Here is a 20,908-nt window from a genome sequence, read left to right as displayed (position 1 = left end):
TAGTCTAGGTCGAAATATAAAGCTGTAACAAATTGTCAGGTCCCTGTGCTCAAACCGTCTAGTACTATAGAACTAGTACCAGGTGCCACTTTGCAATTTCGTTAGGACCGAACGAAACTAAAATTCACTTTATTAAAAATTAAAACTGTAAGATAAACAAATGAACATGGGATTCCACGGCATTTAATTAGAAGATAAATCACCGGCTAATTTTGTGATAGAAGTTTCTTTTCTCGGATTAAGAAAAATCAGATTACAAAGATATCGTAGGAAAAAAGAGCTTGAACTTGCAACAAATTGTTGTTCAAATAAAACAAAACTAGCACGTCATCAAAACAGATTTAATAGCGCACTTGTGTGGTAACAACGAAATAAGAAAACAAAATTAGCACGTCCTCAACAAAAATCTAATAAAGCACTATTTGTGTTAACAACAAAAGGCAGCGTGATATCGCAGAGAAGAAGAAAACATACAACACCGAATAGCAACGAATATGAAATATCAGATGAAATGTTGACTGAGATAGGACTGTGTACTGAACAAGTTGTCACATGTCAAGAGATTGTTCTATGTGTGTGATAATCTCGTATTTCAAATATAACTGATGGAACGCAGTAACTGAATCTCCGTCAGAATACAAAACAATAATGAAAAATGTAATAAAAATGCGTCGATTTTTAAGCCAGAAAAAAATATCACAGACTATAATTCAATAAAGATACTATTGTAAACTGAAACAAAGATTTCATTTCTATTAAGTTAGTTCTAATTATAACCACATCACGGAATGCCTTGTATGGTGTTAGGTGTGGATCCGATAGCTCATTGACATGACCATAGACGATTTCTAGTAATTGAGGACCTTCTGAAAAAATGTTGAACTCGCGCTGACCATTGCCAATCTGTCCCCAGGGTTGTCCTTCCTTACAAGTTAACATTTTGTTTGAGTTCACAGGGACCTGCTAATTTGTTAAAGCTATATTTGGACCTAAACCTTAACTTTACAGGTGTTAGGGGTTTAGATCAACTTTCGGAAAGTTGATCTAACAAGAAAGTTGATCTATATCATGATTGGGGATGGTACTTTTAGCGAAAGTTGATCTAAACCCCTAAAGACTGTAAAATTAATCTGAGCAACTTAGTTTAGGTCCAAATATAGCTGTAACAAATTATCAGGTCCCTGTGTTTGAGCTAGGCGACACCCTTTTCACAAATATTGCGATACAGAACAACCCATACCACCAACATGAGTTGACATGTATCCTGCATCACGGAAAACTTGAAAAGTAAAGACAATTTACCACGGTGTATATCTTAGCTTTAGTTTTCATTTACAGAGTAATGTATTCTTATAAAACCCCTATTGGTCACCCAATTAAAATAAGAAATTCTTAACTCGTTTCATAAATCTCTTTTGAAATGCCAGTTCAATTTATAATGTGTATATAATAAAAAAATGTCGTTGTTCAAAATATAGGCTACAGAAAAACATGTGGGATACATTATTCAAAATAAAATTAACAAATATGGGATACACTGCGGATTGTCGATAATTGCATGTTTTTGCACCATATATAAGTACTCACTACTCAAACATATATAAGTACTCACTATACTCAAACACAAAGGTAGCTGTATAACATTCACTGTTATCAGATCATTCAATATAAGTTGATATGTATCGTACATTTTACAAACAATTGCGTACATGATGATTTTGCATATTTTACACGTGCTAGAACATTCAATTTTATAGGATACATGCGAAACCTTGTTTGTCACATAAATATTTTTATCACAGTTATTGCGTATATTTTACACAACTGCTACGTCTACTGCACAACCAAACCTTCCACACACATTTTACCAAAATATTATAAACGCACAAGTCTTGCTTTCGTTTATGTGGCTGGAACAGTTGAACCCCGATACAATCACGGTGACTTGTGCTTAATTCAATGAAAGAGAAAACATACATATAAATGGTATAAAACAAATGAAAAACAGTCAAAACCTGACCGAAACACAAGCATTTCGTTTTAATTTTCATTCATTTCATTCCATTTTTCGCCTTGTAATTGTTTTCCAATACCTTAGCGCAAGTGCCTGTGCATACATTAATCACAACAGGTCCCCTGCTCAACCAACCGTTCCGACCACATAAACGACAGCAAACTTAGTGGAGACGGTATTTAGATAGATTAGGGTTACGTGCAAGCCAGCGGCTATCAACTGCTCTTCTTTCCTTTACTGGTGTCGGCCGCATTGATGTTGATGGATAGGCTCAGCAAAAAGTCGGCGAACACATCTTGCAAGAAGCACAGGATGAGCCAGCCTGGAGCATACTCCAGGGTGATAAGGCCCATCACGTTATACTTGTAGTGACTGTAGTCCCAGGAACACGCCCCGAACTGGCGGAGCAGAAGACCGGTGCCGAACTCCCAGGTGTACAGTATACACAGGTACAGAAATAACCGGATGTACCTGGGCACGCCATGCTTCAAGTAGAGGAAAACGTAAAGTTGTTCAACAAGGAAAGAACAGCTTCCGTATATGAAGAAAGAGAAAATACTGGATTGGCCCTTTAGTGACCTGTTCCCGCTTGGTTCGAACACCATGTCGAAAAGTGCCGTAAACACTATCTCGTCTAGAAGGCCGTGCATCCCGTAGAAGTAGAAACGGATCCATGCGGGCACCGCCTTCTGACGGTTCTGGGTGGTGGTCATCTTCTGGAAGGAGAATAACGATAACATTAATAACAATATGACCAACAAGCAGTTACGATCCGGTACGATCCGGTAGTTCTCTCCAGTGAAGAGTATAGGTAGATCGTACCGGATCGTAACTCTTGGCTAGTGAAGATGGAATATTGCCTACTACATGTAATATACAATTTGGTAATCAAGAAATTTATGAAATATACGGTCCTTTTTGACCAGCAACGTAGGTATTCTTCGGGAACTCCGGTTTCAACGCGCTTCCATCCGGGTCAACAAAACTTAATAATATCAGCTTATGTGTTTTTTCATATTTGTGGTAGAATAAACAAAGAATAATTAAATGCATATCTTTAAGCAGACATCTTATAAATTTCATTAATATTCAATCTTTTCGTCGCTGCCGTTATGTAGATGTCGCCGCTGAACCTATCAATACATAGTTCACGCGACACATCAAATAGGAGCGACCGGAAGATTTTATTCTATTTAGATTGACACCCAATTAATACATCAATTAACAGCGGATGTAGTCCACGATTAACAGCAGTTGTCTATTGTTAATTCAATAACTCGTATAATTAACATACACATTGCTTTCTATTAACAAGCATACTGAGTATTGCTAAAGCAATACATTTCCGCTTGACCCGACAACCCTGAAACTCGTACTTGCCCCCNGTAGGGGACTAATAAAACTTCGGTGAATTTTCCTTTGTCTTGAATTTGCAGTCTGTAACGTGCAAATTTGATAACGAAGTTTTGTGAAAAAACATAGAAAATGAAATCGTCAGGATATCGTCGAATCCAACAAAGTTGTAAATGGCCATGTAATCGACAAGGAGAACGGTATATAACTGACCAGAAATCGGGGATGGCATTGACAAGGAGATCGGGGTGGCATTGACAAGGAGATCGGGGGTGGCATTGACAAGGAGATCGGGGATGGCATTGACAAGGAGATCGGGGTGGCATTGACAAGGAGATCGGGGTGGCATTGACAAGGAGATCGGGGTGGCATTGACAAGGAGATCGGGGTGGCATTGACAAGGAGATCGGGGTGGCATTGACAAGGAGATCGGGGTGGCATTGACAAGGAGATCGGGGTGGCATTGACAAGGAGATCGGGGTGGCATTGACAAGGAGATCGGGGTGGCATTGACAAGGAGATCGGGGTGGCATTGACAAGGAGATCGGGGTGGCATTGACAAGGAGATCGGGGTGGCATTGACAAGGAGATCGGGTGTGGCGTTGACAAGGAGATAGGGGGTGTCATTGACAAGGAGAACGGGCGTGACATTGACCAGGAGAACGGGGGTGGCATTGACCAGGAGATCGGTTGTGGCATTGACCAGGAGATCGGGGATGGCATTGACCAGGAGATCGGGGGTGGCATTGACCAGGAGATCGGGGGTGGCATTGACAAGCAGATCGAGGTGGCATTGACAAGAAGTTCGGTCATGGAATTGACAATAAAGCAGTGATGGAACTGACCAGGAGAACGGTCATGGAATTGACCAGGAGAACGGTGGTGGAATTGACAATAAAGCAGTGATGGAACTGACCAGGAGAACGGTGGGAGAATTGACGAGAAAGCGGTGATGGAAATGAAAAGGAGAACGTTGATGTAACTGACCAGGAGACAGGGGATAGAATTGACAAGGAGACCATCAGATCGTCGATGAAACTGGTTGGGTTTGGTTTAGTATTGTGTAACTTCCTATCAACAGCCATGGCCATTTAATGACGGCCTGTGTGCAAGATGCATGCGTGTAGTGTATGCGTGTGTTTTTGGGAGGCCGCGATATGTTCGTGTTTGTCTTCGTGTTTGTCTCCTTGTGATAGCGTGGAACTGATGCCGACTTTATAGTGCTACCTCCTTGAAACATACTGCCTAAGATACCCAGCAGGACACCTCATCCGGTCACATTATCCTGACAACGGACGAACCAGTCGTCCCACTCCTAAATTGCTGACCGTTAAGCAGGAGTAGAACATACCATTTTAACAGACTCGGGTATATGTCTCGGCCAGGGGACAGAACCCAAAGACTTCCCCACAGGGGCGACCGCTGAACTTGTTTAGAAAGAAGAGAAAATATAAGATCCCAAATTTAGTCGCCTCTTACGATCATGCAATGGGGGCAGCAGGTAAAATTCTTACGCCCTACCTGCAGACTGTCCTCTTGTCCAATATATTGTTCCGGTGATAATAAATCATTTGTAAGAATTGTGGAGATCCTTAAAGCTGAATACCGTTTTCAATGACTATAGACTTGACTTTTTGAACGTGCGACATGCATCACGCAAGCGATAAGAAAGTCGGTATGAGAACCGTTTTAAGAATACGGGCCCATGAGAATAGTGATGTAAAAGAACGCGGGAGGGCAGTGATATATAGTTGACCATGGGAACGATGAAAACCACTTCAGGTCGAGTGATACATGTATTAGGGGGAACATGCTGACATATCAGTATCGCAATCTCGTTTGACTATATGAAGGAAGGCTTGCAAGTCATCCAGGCCAGAATCAATGTTGGCAGTACGACAGAGCCGACATCCACGGCAACATCCAGTCTGTGTGAACGAGGCGCTGGGTTAGGTTTAGACAATGTACGTATACCAAACGATCAATTTTGGCAGATACTGGCGGGATACTTTTCAATATGAAGAAATAAGAAAAAGAAATTAGATTGAGTTTGTTTTCTTCTTCCAAAAACTCTCACTTCAAATGGGAATTCACTTTGCAATGCACTTTCTTATATCTTCCTGTACATGTGTATATATACCGTACGTGTTTGATGGGGTTCATAATGTGGTAATAACAGATGTTATTTCCATCATAGCATGCATTTCAAAATATCTTTCAAGTGTACATGCATGTGTGTTAGTGGGGTGGGACGGCGGGGCGGGTTAACACACAAGAATACATATATTTTATAAGTGAATTTTAAGTATCTTAATCTAAATATGTCCGTATAAATTATATTTAGAGCGTGATTTCGCATCAATGGCATTGTATGAAATGCATATCCCCTTCAATCAGACATTGATATCAGATGACATGTAATCAACACAGGTTCTCCGTGGTGAGTCATTGTGCATGTATGATGTATGATAATCTCCAACAAAACACGTTCTAACGCTTTACCCTTGAAATCTGAAGGACGATTAAGTTACAATTCGATACGCGACATGAATTACATGTTCTAGCTCGAGACAACCCAGTTAGCGAGTGTTTAGGTTTAGCAAATAACCAGCGGGAAAGGGTCGTTCTGAAAAACAATTACAGCAGGTATTGTAGTTTTAGTACATGACGCTATAGAGTGATACGTGCAGACGTCACGTGTGTACTACCCATTTAAGTCTTACGCAAGAAATTAATAAGGGACTGGAAAACAATCACGAAATTAATTAGTAAAATGTTCGGAATTGAGCAGTACTTGATTGGGCTAACACGCATATACAGTATAAAATGTATAAGACTGTATTGATATTGGACCGCCTCACAACAGTTTTATATGTATGTTGCATTCTTGGTCTAGCGGTTTTAGGAATGAATATACTTCCGAGTTACACACATTTTATTTCACGGTATACTTAGTGATCGTTTAGTTCATTTGACACACAAGTATTCGTCCTTGAAATTTAACACTATCGAAAAGTCATTACTCAACAACTTAAAAATTAATTATATTTCACAAATACATTGGCGACAGTTGTTAAATATGCATGTAAGCTTTGCCAACTTGAACTGTTTTATACACGATTAGGTAAACTTTGACGCTTGCACAAGGTAATTTGACATTGTTTAAATTTATGAGCTAGGATTTGATAAGGGAAAGTTGACGTTGTCCACAAGCAAGGTTTTTCAACTTATCCCGGAGGAAGTAGGTGTTGATCACAGGTAACTTATCCGGGAAAAGTTGACGTCGTTCACAGGTAAATCTTTTCAAATTATCCGGAGGGATTTGACGCCATTCATAGATGGTACCGTTCAGTGCGTTCACAGACACAATTTGTCAACTTGACCGGGGAAAGTTGACGTCGTTCATATGAAGCTTTGTCAACTTATCGGGGGAGAGTTGACGTCGATCACAGGTAAGATTAGCTAGGCCAACGTCGCCGGGAACGTTAAGGTCGTTCATGATTAGTAAGGTTTGTCAACTTTTCCATGGAAGGTTGACGTCTAATACAAAGGCAAGCTTACGTTACCTTCCGGAAACCATAAGTATAGACCACGCATATTGCCTAGCTATTAACGGTGTTCGTTTCTAGACAAGCTCATTAATTGTTAACGCATGCTCTATGAAGCGTTGTCTGCATTTACTGTCAAGGGAATAACAATGTCGACGACAACATGTTACATATTACAAATGTAACATGCGGAATTTTCCAGGATAATTTTCAAACGACGTGTGCAATTAGTCTAGCTAACTTATCAGAGACCTGATCATTGCGACATGGTACTAAAGACAGTATTTTGGAATGAACACTACAAAAACACGACAATCCCACCGGTGCCACGATTATGGTTCCGTATCAGGGATGTGCTTTTGTCAGTTGTTGCCTAATAGAGATTTGGAAATGACATTTTTGAAAATATTTTCATGGTAATTGCAATTCTGAATACCAATTAATGAATAGAAAGAAAAAATATCCAATTTTAGGCATTAAAAGATATAATAAAATAAATAACACTGTAAGTAGATACAAAGATTTCTTCCTACTTTACCAGAATCCAAAAACCACTCACTGGTCATGTCCTTACCGGTCGTGTCATTAGGAGACCCCCAATACTGTCCGTGATTTGACCACCTATGCAAGTGACCGTATAGCAAGCGTCTGCTATAAGTGCTTTCGTGCGTGATTTACTATGACTGAAGTCCCCTCCGTCCGTCTTAACGTATCTTCGAATTTATATATATAGATAGGCCTACAGGTACAGCTGCCATATTGTACATGTTCATGATCTTCACGAGGCCTGTGCAAACCAGATATTACGTAATATACACGTCTACTCCTACACAAAGAATAGGATACTTCAACCACTAAAATGACATCCAGTCCAAAATAATGTGTATAAATATGCAATACGTTTTGAATACCTACGGTTTCGCCGACAGGACAGTTGCAGGTCTGTGATGTGTTGAGTAGATCTTATCTGTGCTGGAAACGAATATTTACATTGGATTCGGTCAAAGGTTAAATGACATGCGCATTAATACTTTCCGGATTCCAAAACCAACATGTCTGCGCCCATTAGATAGATGTGTGTATGTGAACATTTATTTTTTTACCGACAAATAGACACGTTTTAACAGCAACATGTGTGCGTCAATTAGTGAAGAGAAGATGTTAACCCTCCAAAAACAAATGAGGGAGAGTCAGGCAGACCTGGGCGACTTTCTCCATGATATGGACAAATGGGAAACTGAAGTAAAGAAGAAGGACGAAGTCCTGAAAAAAGGAAAACCTACAGAGCAAACTGTAGGTTTCATATTTTAAAAACCCATCAAATTTTTTATCCAATATCAAGTTGTGGAATGCAACACATTTTTCTTTGTTTTAATTGTATCACCACTGGGCTTACACTTCAATGATAATTGTAACCCTCGTCATCTTCAGAATTCTAGACGTTGCGGTACCAAGTGTAGTTTCGGTTCCTAAGAAAACGTTGTATCGGTGCCTTTTTACTTGTAAAGATGAAAAACGCTGACAAATATTAAAATATTAAAACAGCAACACGCATGACACATAGGCCGTTTTCGTTTATCCAAAGGTGCTTGAAATTCTGACTGTAAATTGAGATAAAACTCATAAAAAAATAAGGGTATTATTTTTGATATGATTTTTGTCTCAATTTACAGTCAGAATTCCAAACTCCTTTGGTTTATCGCTATCCAAACGGTTGAACCAGCTGGACCAGTTGTTCGTTTATGATATAGGCCTAATGTCGGACCTCACCTGGTAATCCATTTTAGATTACAACGTTAATTGACGCCAGACCGATAAAAAAAGTTGATAAAACGTCAGAATAAACATTGACAGGTCTGTCGGGATTTATACCCGAAAATGTTACATTTAAAAACGTTCCACATAAACGAACAGGCCCATCATGTTTTTTACTTTCTTTTCTTTTTTATCTGAACCTTTTTTGTCATACACTCACAAAAGATATACTTGAATTGCTTTCTCTTTACAGAAGCTTCCACCAGTTAGAAATAGTTTAGATAAGAAAAAGCGAAAAAAGAAAGGGAAGCCACCAGGATCCGGAGAGGATGAGAAAAAAAGAAAGGAGAAGAAAAAGCTCAGTGGCTATGACTTCAGGGCATGGGACAAGCTTGATTATGTAAATAGTACCAAGTTCATCCATTTTTATACCCCTGCTTCGACGAAGTCCAAAAATAACATTGTTTATAAATGGGTTTCAAGCTTTGTTGATATGCAGGGAGCAGGGCTATCATTGAAGCCTATGCATCAAGTTAAATCTAGTTTAAATACTCATCATCTGTCTGATTTCTTTTGAATATCTAAAAGATCTAGTGTAAAGATATTTGACCAGTAGCATGTAGGGATGAAGAACTATCAAGTTTGTTTAAATTGATAATCTGTTATCAACTTTCAAGGTCACAACTCACATGGGTCAAGTGCATTAAACCTTAAAGCAACTTTTCTGAATAACCAAAGCCCTATGATGATAACGTGTTTTGGCTGGATGCATTTTGAAATTATGGGGTTATAAATGTTTTCAGGTGAAAAACCTTGACTCACTTTCAAGGTCACAGGGTTAAATATGATGATTTTTTTTTTAATTTCTGATTAATTCAAACCGAAAGGCATATATTCATATTTTAAGCTCACCTGGTCCGAAGGACCATGGTGAGCTTATGCAATACCGCAGCGTCCGTCGTCCATCATCCGTCCATCCGTCAACTTTTCCTTTAAAACGCTACAAATCCTGAACGGCCAAGTAGATTTTGACTAAATTTGGTCTGGAGCATCCTTAGGCCAAGGGGACTCAGTTTTGTATAAATGGTGGGTGTGACCCCCCTGGGGGCAGAGGGGCAGGGCCCAATAGAGGAAATAGAGGTAAAACCTTCAAAATCCTTCTTCTACCGTAGGGATTAAGGGATTTTGTCCTAATTTAGTCTGGAGCATCCTTGGGCCAAGGGGACTCAATTTTGTATAAATGGTGGGTGTGGCCCCCTTGGGGCAGAGGGGCGGGGCCCAATAGGGGGAAATAGAGGTAAAACCTTCAAAATCCTTCTTCTACCGTAGGGATTAAGGGATTTTGTCCTAATTTAGTCTGGAGCATCCTTTGGCCAAGGGGACTCAATTTTGTATACATGGTGGGTGTGGCCCCCTGGGGGCAGAGGAGCGGGGCCCAATAGGGGAACATAGCAAATTATTCTTTAAAATCCTTCTTCTTCTGTAGGAATATCAGGATTTGGTCCATATTTGGTGTTGAGCATCCTTGGGTTGAGGGAAACCAATTTTGTTTAAACGATGGGTCTGGCCCCCGTGGGGGCTGAGGGGCGGGGCCCAATATGGGAAATATAGCAAATTCTTAAAAATCCTTCTTCTTCTGTTGGAATGACAGGATTTATTCCATATTTAGTCTGAAGCAACCTTGGGTGAAGTGGTACACATTTTGTATAAACCATGTGTCTGACCCTCCAGGGGCCTGAGGGGCGGGGCCAAATAGGGGAAACATAGCAAATTATTCTTTAAAATCCTTCTTCTTCTGAAGGAATGAACAGATTTGGTCCATATTTGGTGTGAAGGATCCTTGGGTAAAGGGGAACCAATTTTGTATAAACGGTGGGTTTGCCCCCCCCCCCTTGGACCTGAGGGGCTGGGCCCTATCGGAGAAATAGAGGTAAAACCTTTAAAATCCTTCTTCTACCATAGGGATTAAGGGATTTTATCCTAATTTAGTCTTGAGCATCTTTGGGCCAAGGGGATTCAATTTTGTATAAGCAGTTGGTGTGGTTTCCCAGGGGGCAGAAGGGCGGGGTCCAATAGGAGAAATAGAGGTAAAACCTTTAAAATCCTTCTTCGACCATCATGATTAAGGAATTTTATCCTTATTTAGTCTGGAGCATCCTTTGGCCAAGGGGACTCAATTTTGTATAAACGGTGGGTATGACCCCCCTAGGGGCAAAGGGGTGGGGCTCTGTTTGAAAATTGTTTTATCTCAAGTACTGGATGGATCTTTCTGAAATTTCATATGTACTTACAGCACCTACCATGGAGTGCTATATCTTGTCTTCATACCAATTATTTTAAACATATTCAGGTGAGCGATACAGGCCCTATGGGCCTCTTGTTTGCCTGTAGCATGCTAGATGAGAGCTATCAATTTTGTTCAAATAAATGACCTTGACAAACTTTCAAGGTCACTGGAGTTAAATGTTTTATTTCATTTAAACAACTTTTTCTGAATAATCAAGAGGCCAAGGATGATTATTTTTTGCCTGTAGCATTCTGAAATAAATGGCTATCAGGTTTATTTTAATAAATAACCTTGACCCTCTTGTAAGGTCTTAGATTCAGAATAAAGCAGATTAATTAAAAAAACTTCTTCTTAATAACCAGATGCAAGAAGTCTAAGGACATGATATTTGGCCTGTAGCATGCCGAGACTAGTTTAAATAAGTGACCTTGAGTTACTTTCAAGTCAAAGAGGTTATAAGTATTAAAATTAAACCAATAAGCAAATACAGAATAATCAAGAGGCCAAGGATGATGATATTTAGCCAGTAGCATGCTGGAATGAAGGGCTATCAGGTTTGTCAAATACATTAAATTGACACACTTCAATGCCATATCGATAGAATGTGTTAAAAGTCATAACACAACTCCTGAAGATTTGTTCAAATAAATGAACTTGAGCAACTTTTAACGTAGCAAGCAAATGTATTAAATTCTTTGAAGCATTTAATGTTAGCCTGATTGCTATAAAATTTGTTTATATATTTAATATTAACCAACTTGGAAGGTCACAGATGAGAGTTGTATATAGAAACACTTTTGTTTTACTGTTTTATAACAATATGTACAGATATTATGTCACATACCAGGATACTCAATGAAGTCTTGCATATATATAATAGAATATCAAAATTGTTTTATTGAAACCTTATTGTCTGTCACAGTATAAACTCAATATAATTGTACAAGTAAACATAGCAATGTTTTAAATCAAACATGTTTTGTTTAATTATTAATAATCTTGTTCCACAGGATAAACTTTGTGAAGAGGCAGATGATGAGAAACAATCAGCAGAATCGTCCGAGTATGAGACGGATGAAGAGTGGGAAGTCGAAAGAAAGGAGCAACAAGCTCTTCTTGAAAAGGATAGGGTATGGTTTGTGTATTCTGGTTGATTATTTAAATTTATTACATACTTACTTATAAATATGTTTTTTTTGTATATGCCATATGACACAATTGCTCTAACCCATATCAACCCTTGCCTTATCACACCTCAAAACCTTTACCAGCCCTCTCCGTATCAGCCTGCAAAACCAGTATCACACTCCTTTTGGAACACTTCTGATTTTCCCCATCTACCAACAACAATGTCATTCGGAATCCTTCTTTACCAACAGTTCAACAATGGCTGATTCTGAAAACAGCAACAAATTGGGGAGAGAGCATTAGAGTCTCTTGCCAATAAGATTCTTGAGTTAGAGTATCTGATTGAGCAGGAGAACAATCAACCCCTTGTGCCAGAACGGTCTGCCGTCATTGGTACCATTGACAATGTGGCGATATTTCAAAAAAAAAATAGATCATATAAAGATAGTAGATATATCTGTATTTTATTAGTAAGTATGTATTCAACAGAATAAAGATGCCATTTTCCATATCGCGCCCAGTATCAACCCTCGACCAATATCAGCCCTCTGGCTGATATTGGCGTCTAATACTTAGTGAGATATGGGAAAAGGCATGTTTTATTTTCTATGTACTGAACCAGTGATATTCTGGTCATTAGAAACTGTCTTTTTCTCCACGCTTTTGGGCACTTCAGGGTAATTATCAATCTACCAGTCTACTCTGTGGGATGTACTCATTTGACTATACACCTGTACATGTAGTCATTTGACTATACACCTGTACATGTACTCATTTGACTATACACCTGTACATGTACTCATTTGACTATACACCTGTACATGTACTCATTTGACTATACCCCTGTACATGTACTCAATTGACTACACCTGTACATGTACTCATTTGACTATACACCTGTACATGTACTCATTTGACTATACACCTGTACATGTACTCATTTGACTATACACCTTTACATGTAGTCCTCTCTCATTTCATAATGATTACCTACCTTAATATAAGGATTTAGTGCTGTATGAATCAAGACTGAAAAAATAATTTGTCAAATGATTTAAATTTTTGAATTTATTTTTACCTGCATCATTGCATTTCTAGGGTAATGAGTTCTTTAAGAAGGAAGACTATGCTAACGCGATTGAGGCCTACAGTCGAGGGATGGCCCTGGACGCCTGCAATCCACTCCTCCCAGCCAACAGGGCCATGGCACTTCTGAAACAGGATAAGTAAGTCCCCCTGTTCCACTCTCTAAACCCAGCTGTTGATGTAGGATTGTCTCCTGGTGCTGAAGCTATTTGTGTCTGAATGTAGTGTCTTAGATATAGATGGTATTTTACTTGGGGCAGCACCTGGGTTGAGAATGGCTTTTACATTTTTCTCAAATGTTGCACGTCAGTGAAATAAAAGTGACAATAAGGAATAATTTGAGAGATAATGTGCTTTTGTACAGTTCCTATAAATATCCACAAAGTTCATGGTGTACCAATGTGATTGAAACCAAATCTGTCCTTCTGTTTTTTATCCAATACACTCAGTGTAGGATAATCAATACTACAGTAGAGTTCAATATTTTGGTGACCTTTACTTCAGCCAATTGGTGTGACACCTTAAAATTCTCGATACTGGCAAACGTGTTAATAAATGAAGAAAAATCTTTAACCTTAATTTGAAAGTAATGAAATGCATATAAAACTCATTGTACCGTATTCACTGTAATAAGTGCTCCAGTAAATGCCCTTTTGTCACACCTGACAAAAAAATAAGTGTCCACCTAATATTTATGCATGCAGATTATCTGTTTAACTCATTTACCTCTACATAACTAAATTGAACTTGCCCAGTCTTTGATTTGGTAAGGTTCAAATGTGACTTTAGGGGTGAACGAGTTAAAATTAATGTCTTAAGCCTTTAGCTTGTTATCATTGTCCTTCTGCCTATGAAACAATTTTGAAAAAAGGCAATATCATATGCCCCCCCACCACCCCACAAGGTGAGAGCTATGGTAGCTTACCTCTGTGATTTGATCTGTTTCTCTGCCATTGTGATACAATTACAAGAAGTGCATTATTTTGAAAATCTTTCAATATTTCATCATCATTACAAATTGCATACTTATCACCAGGTCTATTATTCCCCAAAACAGCATTAAGATATTTCCCAATGAAAGGTGTTCATTTATTCTTATAAACACAATAACTTACGACTTCAAGTGAAAGTAAACAACTAGCTAACTTTGAATTGTGTATCAACAACATAAACTGCAGCATTGGTTAGCATTGCATTTGTTTCCTCGGTAGTAAGAGAGTAATATCAAGCGCTTGTCAAGACTAAAGTTCACATGAAATGTATGAAGACGGCGAGTAAACAATGTATCCCATGTACATAATGTATTTTGTCTGCATGAAAAAAAGGCCTTGTAACCTGTCTACCTTAACTCAGTCACCCCTGAAGACACATTTGAACTCTTCCAATTCAAAGGTTGGAATAGTTCATTTGAGGGGTGAATGAGTTAAAGAGTAATAAAGGAGATTTGGCCTACCCATTGATGTATTTTGTATTTTCTCACCTTTGTAAAGACTCCACTGCTATTAAACAATTGTTTAGTGCCCTGGGTGCTTATTCAGGATATTTATTTTGGCAAATACACTAACAGTGTATAACAGGGTTTGATTTGGAGAACATTGCAATTATTTGACAGGTTTGCAGCAGCAGAAGCTGACTGTCTGACTGCCTTAACCCTGGACCCCCTATATACCAAGGCTCACCTCAGATTGGGCTCAGCAAGGTTTGGCCTCAGGAAATACACACAAGCCAAGGAAACATTTGAAAAGGTTCTTCTGTTGGAACCTCAAAATAAAAAAGCCAAGTTAGAAATTGAGAAGATAGAAAAGGTATGTTGAGAATATATTATTAAAGTTATGTGTCAATATCAACTTTTGATGTGACTTTTGAAATACTAGAGTAATTCATATACAAATGTACCCAATTAAAAGACAGAAAATTATAACATGAAAAGATGCAATATTATAAGACAGAGTCTGGTTACACTGTTTCTTTATACCAGTTTATATATATTTTAACATTTTGAATCAATACTCAGGTCAGTGCATGCAAAGTGTGTGGTCATTGTATTGTGTGATCAGTGTTTTGTGGTCACTGCACGGTGTGTGGTCAGTATATATTGTATTGGTCTTGTTTTACAGGAGATACTGAAGGAGAAGATGGTCAGTCAGGTACAGCCAGTGACCTGTCCTGATGCTGGACTGGTCATGCCCATCTCTAAACCTCCACACGAGCGGTCCAAGGTCCGTACAGTAATTTCTTGTTGGTCAAATCGGTTTCCCCTCAAAAAAGTCAGACACATTAAACGAAAAATAGCCACTTCCCAGACATTTAACTAGTTCCTTTAAATAATGGATAACAAATGATTCATCATTTTAGTTCAGGTTAAGATTCGAAAATACCAAAGATGCAAAGATTCATGCTCATGTAAATAGCTAACAGCTATTTAATTTTTTTTACATAGAAGACTTCAACTTTCCAAAGACTTCAACTTTCCAAAGATCATGTAATTAAGGGAGAAGGGTAACTGGTCACCATATGGGTCAAATATGGTGTTATGGGATGGAATTACAGGGTGTTATTTGATGGAAGTTCAGGACAGTTATATCAGGAAATCAAAGGTATTGATAGACTTATTGGTCAATAGTATTGATCCAAGCAACTTCAATAGAAAACATAACTAAGTACATTCTCTTTTGCACCCACAGAAGCGGATGAGGAGGATCCACATTGAGGAAGTAGGATTAGAGGAGGATTTGGAAAGGCAGTCGGCCATTCACAAAGTCAAGGAGGAGCAGAGTGATGTAAAGAAAACCATCACAGCTAGGGATGATGTCATGTTTGAAAAGTTTACTTCAAGTAGCCCGTCTTCTATCAATGAACAGTCCAGTTTCACTAAACCTGAGTCCACCAGTTCTGACAAAGACAATAAAAAAGTTATGATTGAAGAGTTAACCAACGGTACCAGTGAACTTTCTTTAAACTTATCAGAAAAAGTGAAGAAAGAGAAAGGTACTTCCAGTAAATCTCAGAAAACTGCTGACAGTCCATCTGGGTCACCTAGAGGCTCTGATGGAGGGAGTGAATCTGTTTCTCCAAGAAGCTTACAAACTCCACAAACATCCTTCCAGTTCCAATCAGATTACAAATCATTAAAAAACGACCTTGAGAAATTCTACGACTATGTCAAGGTTAGTGAAGATGTTTGGAGGAGTCAATCTCCATTGTTAGCAGTTGGAATTGTGATTTACCTGTAAACATTTCAGTGGCGAAACATTTAATTATAAACAATTCACTAGTCTAATGACAGCTTTTTACTGTAAATACCAGTTACAATTCTGAGGTTATTCGTATACATTGTGGAGCTTCAATAGAATTTTCCCCAGCAGAAGTATCTGATTGTTAGACAGGCTAAGACAATTTGTTACAGAAAAAAGGCCAATCTGTCACATATAACATGGGCTGGATATCTGTTTGGTTGGTTTTATAAGGTTTAATATCCTATTAACAGCTTAGGGTCATTTAAGGACGTGCCTCCATGTGTGTAATTTGTATACATGTGTGTAATTTGTGTAATGTGTGTAATGTATGTGTGTATGTGTGCTGTAGGCGGTATGTTGGTGTATTTGCCTCCTTGTGATAGCGTGGATCTGATGCTGACTTTGTAGTGCTGGATAATGGGACAACCACATTATAGTTGATGGAATAATAAGGCTCAGTTTATAGTTTGATGACCTAAGAACTGAAATAGCTCCCCATCATGTAAAATGTATGTTTGTTAGTTCACGACATCGTGTATATATATTTTTTTTTGTTTTACAAAGTCTAAGTTCAGCAATATTTCCTTCTTCAACTCTGATGTTAAATACTCATCAAAAAAACATGTATCTATCATTACAAATTAAGTGATGCATCTTTTTTTCTTTCTTGCAGGCAATTGATCCGAGCAACTATTTGAAGTTGTTTGGAGAAGCCCTAGATGCTGAAATCTTACTGAAGATGTTAATTGTATTCCAACAGTATTTTTTACGGTAAGAAAAAGAATCACAAACATTTATTTTCCCTTGATTTATCTTCCTAGTTATTTCAACAATATGATAGGAAGAATATATCTTCCTCGTTTATTTGTACTTTAATAAATGTTTATGAGATATTTGAATTCATGATCATCTCTCCTCATGAATTAATGCAAAAATTAAAAAAAATATCACTTAATTTGTATTAATAGGAAATTGTTGTTCATTTCTTTGTAGAGATGGTATCATGGTTTATCCTCATCTGTGTCAACTTTCCGGTGTTAAGCGATTTGATATGACTGTTATGTTCTTCTCACGGAAGGAACAACAAGGTCAGTAGACTACATGTCGTTGCCATTAAAGTTTTATGTTAATGTTAATGTTATTGCATGTATTTCCATTTCACATTTTACCTGTTTTGGCTTCATTTTGACTCTGTTTGAAAGCTGTCCTTGACCAATGCTATCAGCATTTGGCCTAATTATATGACCTCAGTTTACATCCCATTTGACCCATTTTAGGACAGTTTGGCCCGGTATGATCTCTGTTTGACATCACTTGTTATCACCATTTTGCCCAGTTTGACCACTGTTTGTCCTAATAAGACTTTGGGTGTCCAGTCATGACCTCTGATTTGCTCAATATGACCTCTGTTTGTCCTGATAGTATCTGGCTGGCCCATTATGACCTCTGTTTGACCTGGTATGACTTGGTTTGCCTAATGTATGTATAACCATAAATGTGTCTGTTCAGCTCTGCACTTCTTAATCATACTTGCATGGAAAGCAAAATGGGCTTTTCTACAGAAATGTTGTTGCTTTGTTGATTAAATGCTCTGTCGTACACTAAGGATGTTTTCCCAAACAGTTATAAAAGACTTGTGTAAAATGTGTCCTTTTCTCTACAGTTATAAGACTTAATTGTGTATGTTTTCTTCCCCTCAGTTATAAAAGATTTACTGGATACTGTTAAGAAAGAAGGACATGCTTCAGATGCTGACGTTGAAAAGCTGAGAAAGAAGTACCAAGTTAGCTGACCCACTAGATCTGCTCTGACTGTTGATGTAGTGTCTTGAAAAACAGATCTAGAGTTTACATCACCCGCACAATCTGTGATAACTAGAAATGTTTATGTTTCAAGCCTGAGAGAACAAACCAGTTTTCATTACTTTCACAACAATAAGTTTCTGTGTTTCAACTAATTCTTTAAATATTTGTTTCATTGGCTTTTACTTTATAAATAGTTTACCACATTACTTTGCATCACCAAATATAATTAGCACAAAGACAAATTGATTTGTTATTTTTTTGGTTAAATTGTGAGGATTGAAGTTCATGATAAACATGTAATAACCAACAACTTGAATCAAGGGGCACTCAGATTGGAATATAATCCAATAAATACTTCTAAAACTGACAAAATACGTTGTAATACTGGCACTGTAAGGCCGATACAATTGTGACTATTTATAGTGGTTTGGCACTACATACCGGTATATATAGAGGAAAACATATATACATGGTTGATTTAGGAAAGAAAAAAAAATGACCTTGAAATAATTATGTTCAGCAGTGAGTGAGTTGGTGAATTAAACAAGAGTTTTACAAATCTCATCCAATATGCTGTCTGTCTATTCTAGATGGATATTTATGGATTTTATTTTAAGGATGATTTCATTAAAGCATTTTGATTGACTGCATAATATCATGCAATTTATACTTTGTGATATTAAAAAAAAATACACAAATAATCTCAGTTTTCATTTTCAATATTTTTTATCAACTTTCCAAGAATACCATAAGTGAAATTAAATTCATTAAGTAAAAGTCAGGAAATTATTAACTAGTTGTTGTGGACTTAACACGACTCTGTCAAAATTTGTTGTGTATTCCCAACATTGCAGTTTTCGCTTGTTGTATGGCTATTTGAATACCATGACCTCATACAGTTAAATTTTATTAAATATGGAATATACCATTATAAAAACATGCTTTTTAATCATTGGACGTCTTGTTGGTCAAGCTTTATCCAAGAAATCATTTGAAATCGACATGAGTAATCCTTTTACTGCTAAAAGAATCAAGAATTCCATAACCTATGGAAATACAGTGTACTTTAATCAAAGAGAAAATGTTCATTGTGATATTAGCCCGAGTTTCCTCTGGCCCTATCAGCAGACTTGGACATTATGACTGAGCAAACGCCATTTGTGTAGGTCATGGGATGAATTCTCAACAAACGGCACCGATACCCTCCGAAAACCGAATATATTATTTTTGTTTAGACTTCCAGACCGCGTTTATTTGTTGATTAGTCACTCCGATACCAAAGGTATTGAGAATTCCACGTTTTCATATAGCAGTGGGCTCTGGTCCCACACCAGACATCTATATGTCAAAATGTCTAAGCCTGGTGTTAGGGCCAGAGAAAACTGGGGCTAATTGTGATATTTGAGCCATATAAGGTACACAAAACCTGATTTAAACAAACATCTATTGACTTCTTTAGAGCAGTATTTTCAAACTTAGTTCGACTTTTCTGATGAACAATGTGGCCAATATATCATCTGCCCTATAAATAGAACAGCCTGCAGTCCAATGTCCAGCTTGACTGAAAAAGAAACAGCAAGTTCAGCAATTGTTTGGCGTATATATATAGAAACGATGTTATGTTCCAACCATCATATCTCAATACCGGTTACACATTGAATTCCCTCACGTATCTAAACATGTCAAGAAACCAAGGTCCGTATTATATTCCTGAATCCGCTCTCATACTCCGGCATGGATGATGTGCTCAAACCAACGTTCTTGTAATTTGCTTTTGTATGGTGGGAAGCAGCAAGCAAGAAAGTCAGGTGTAAATATTTAAAGCAGTATTTCGGTTTTAAGTTTCTCTAAAATCTTCCAGATCATTGACAAAATGTGAAACGCTACTTATATATCTCCGGAACAATAACCTGTGTTTGAGCACGAGAACGATTGCATGAGTAACGACCCGGATGTACAATAAAACCATTGATAAAATATTACCGATCTACCATTTTGTTCGATTCATATATTTATGTGAACCCAAAACAATTTCAATCTATCATTCGACTGCTTGTTTACTAGCTCATCACATTGATCCATTACTTAATCAGATATCGGTTCGCTGATATCATTTGACCAATTTCAACTAAATCTTTTTTTTATACTTTGGCCTTTAAACCGATACAAAATGTTCAATCTACCTTTTGACTTCCAAAAAACACAAAATGTTCTATCTATCGTTTGACCTTCAGAAGACACAAAATATCAACCTATCGTTTGACCTCCAAAAGATAAAACGTTCAATCTTTCGTTTCAGCTCAAGAAGACAAAAAATGTTCAACCTACCGTGTGACCTCCAAACGACACAAAATGTTCAATCTATCACCTTCAGAAGACAAAAAATGTCAACCTATCATTTAACCTCCAAACGACACAAAATGTTCAATCTATCGTTTCACCTTCAGAAGACACAAACTGTTCAATCTACCGTTTCACCTTCAGAAGACACAAAATGTTCTATATATTCTTTCACCTTCAGAAGACACAAAATGTCAACCTTTCGTTTGACCTCCAAAAGACAAAATGGTCAATCTTTCGTTTCAACTCAAGAAGACAAAAAATGTCCAATCTATCGTTTGACCGCCAAAAGACAAAATGTTCAAGCTACCGTTTGACGTAAAAAACAAAAAAAATCAAATTTGTTCAAGCTACTG

At 37.8% G+C, this 20,908-nt stretch overlaps 2 protein-coding genes across 4 annotated transcripts; one reads left to right on the top strand and one right to left on the bottom strand.

Moving 5' to 3' along the window:
* Positions 1-327: 327 nt before the first annotated feature.
* On the bottom strand, positions 328-7,933 carry LOC110461226 (transmembrane protein 229A-like). 3 transcript variants are annotated; one of them, XM_021514610.1, is made up of 2 exons: positions 7,831-7,933; positions 328-2,730 (listed from the first exon to the last, which is right to left on the bottom strand). In XM_021514610.1, exon 2 carries the CDS (start codon positions 2,725-2,727, stop codon positions 2,230-2,232), a length of 498 nt encoding a protein of 165 aa, XP_021370285.1. In that variant the 5' UTR covers positions 2,728-2,730; positions 7,831-7,933; the 3' UTR covers positions 328-2,229. The 3 variants fall into 3 exon arrangements, with proteins under 3 accessions (XP_021370285.1, XP_021370286.1, XP_021370287.1); XM_021514611.1 differs by having other exon boundaries at positions 7,827-7,927; XM_021514612.1 differs by having other exon boundaries at positions 7,816-7,891.
* Positions 7,934-7,946: 13 nt separating this feature from the next.
* On the top strand, positions 7,947-18,902 carry LOC110461225 (RNA polymerase II-associated protein 3-like). The gene is made up of 10 exons (XM_021514609.1): positions 7,947-8,208; positions 8,924-9,070; positions 11,968-12,087; positions 13,184-13,311; positions 14,784-14,976; positions 15,289-15,390; positions 15,856-16,338; positions 17,081-17,178; positions 17,401-17,495; positions 18,108-18,902. Exons 1-10 carry the CDS (start codon positions 8,047-8,049, stop codon positions 18,197-18,199), a joined length of 1,620 nt encoding a protein of 539 aa, XP_021370284.1. The 5' UTR covers positions 7,947-8,046; the 3' UTR covers positions 18,200-18,902.
* The last annotated feature ends 2,006 nt before the right edge of the window (positions 18,903-20,908 follow it).

Source organism: Mizuhopecten yessoensis, unplaced genomic scaffold (assembly GCF_002113885.1).
Source record: "Mizuhopecten yessoensis strain PY_sf001 unplaced genomic scaffold, ASM211388v2 scaffold10591, whole genome shotgun sequence".
NCBI lineage: Eukaryota > Metazoa > Mollusca > Bivalvia > Pectinida > Pectinidae > Mizuhopecten > Mizuhopecten yessoensis.
The sequence above is the reverse complement of the archived record's forward strand: the minus strand, read 5'-3'. Positions and strand labels throughout refer to the sequence as shown.

Coding starts and splice junctions, on each gene's coding strand:
- LOC110461226 (XM_021514610.1), bottom strand. CDS start 2,727: ATGACCACCACCCAGAACCGTCAGAAGGCGGTGCCCGCATGGATCCGT.
- LOC110461225 (XM_021514609.1), top strand. CDS start 8,047: ATGTGTGCGTCAATTAGTGAAGAGAAGATGTTAACCCTCCAAAAACAA. Junction 16,339..17,080: donor AATTCTACGACTATGTCAAG/GTTAGTGAAGAT, acceptor TCTTTCTTGCAG/GCAATTGATCCGAGCAACTA. Junction 17,179..17,400: donor TTCCAACAGTATTTTTTACG/GTAAGAAAAAGA, acceptor ATTTCTTTGTAG/AGATGGTATCATGGTTTATC.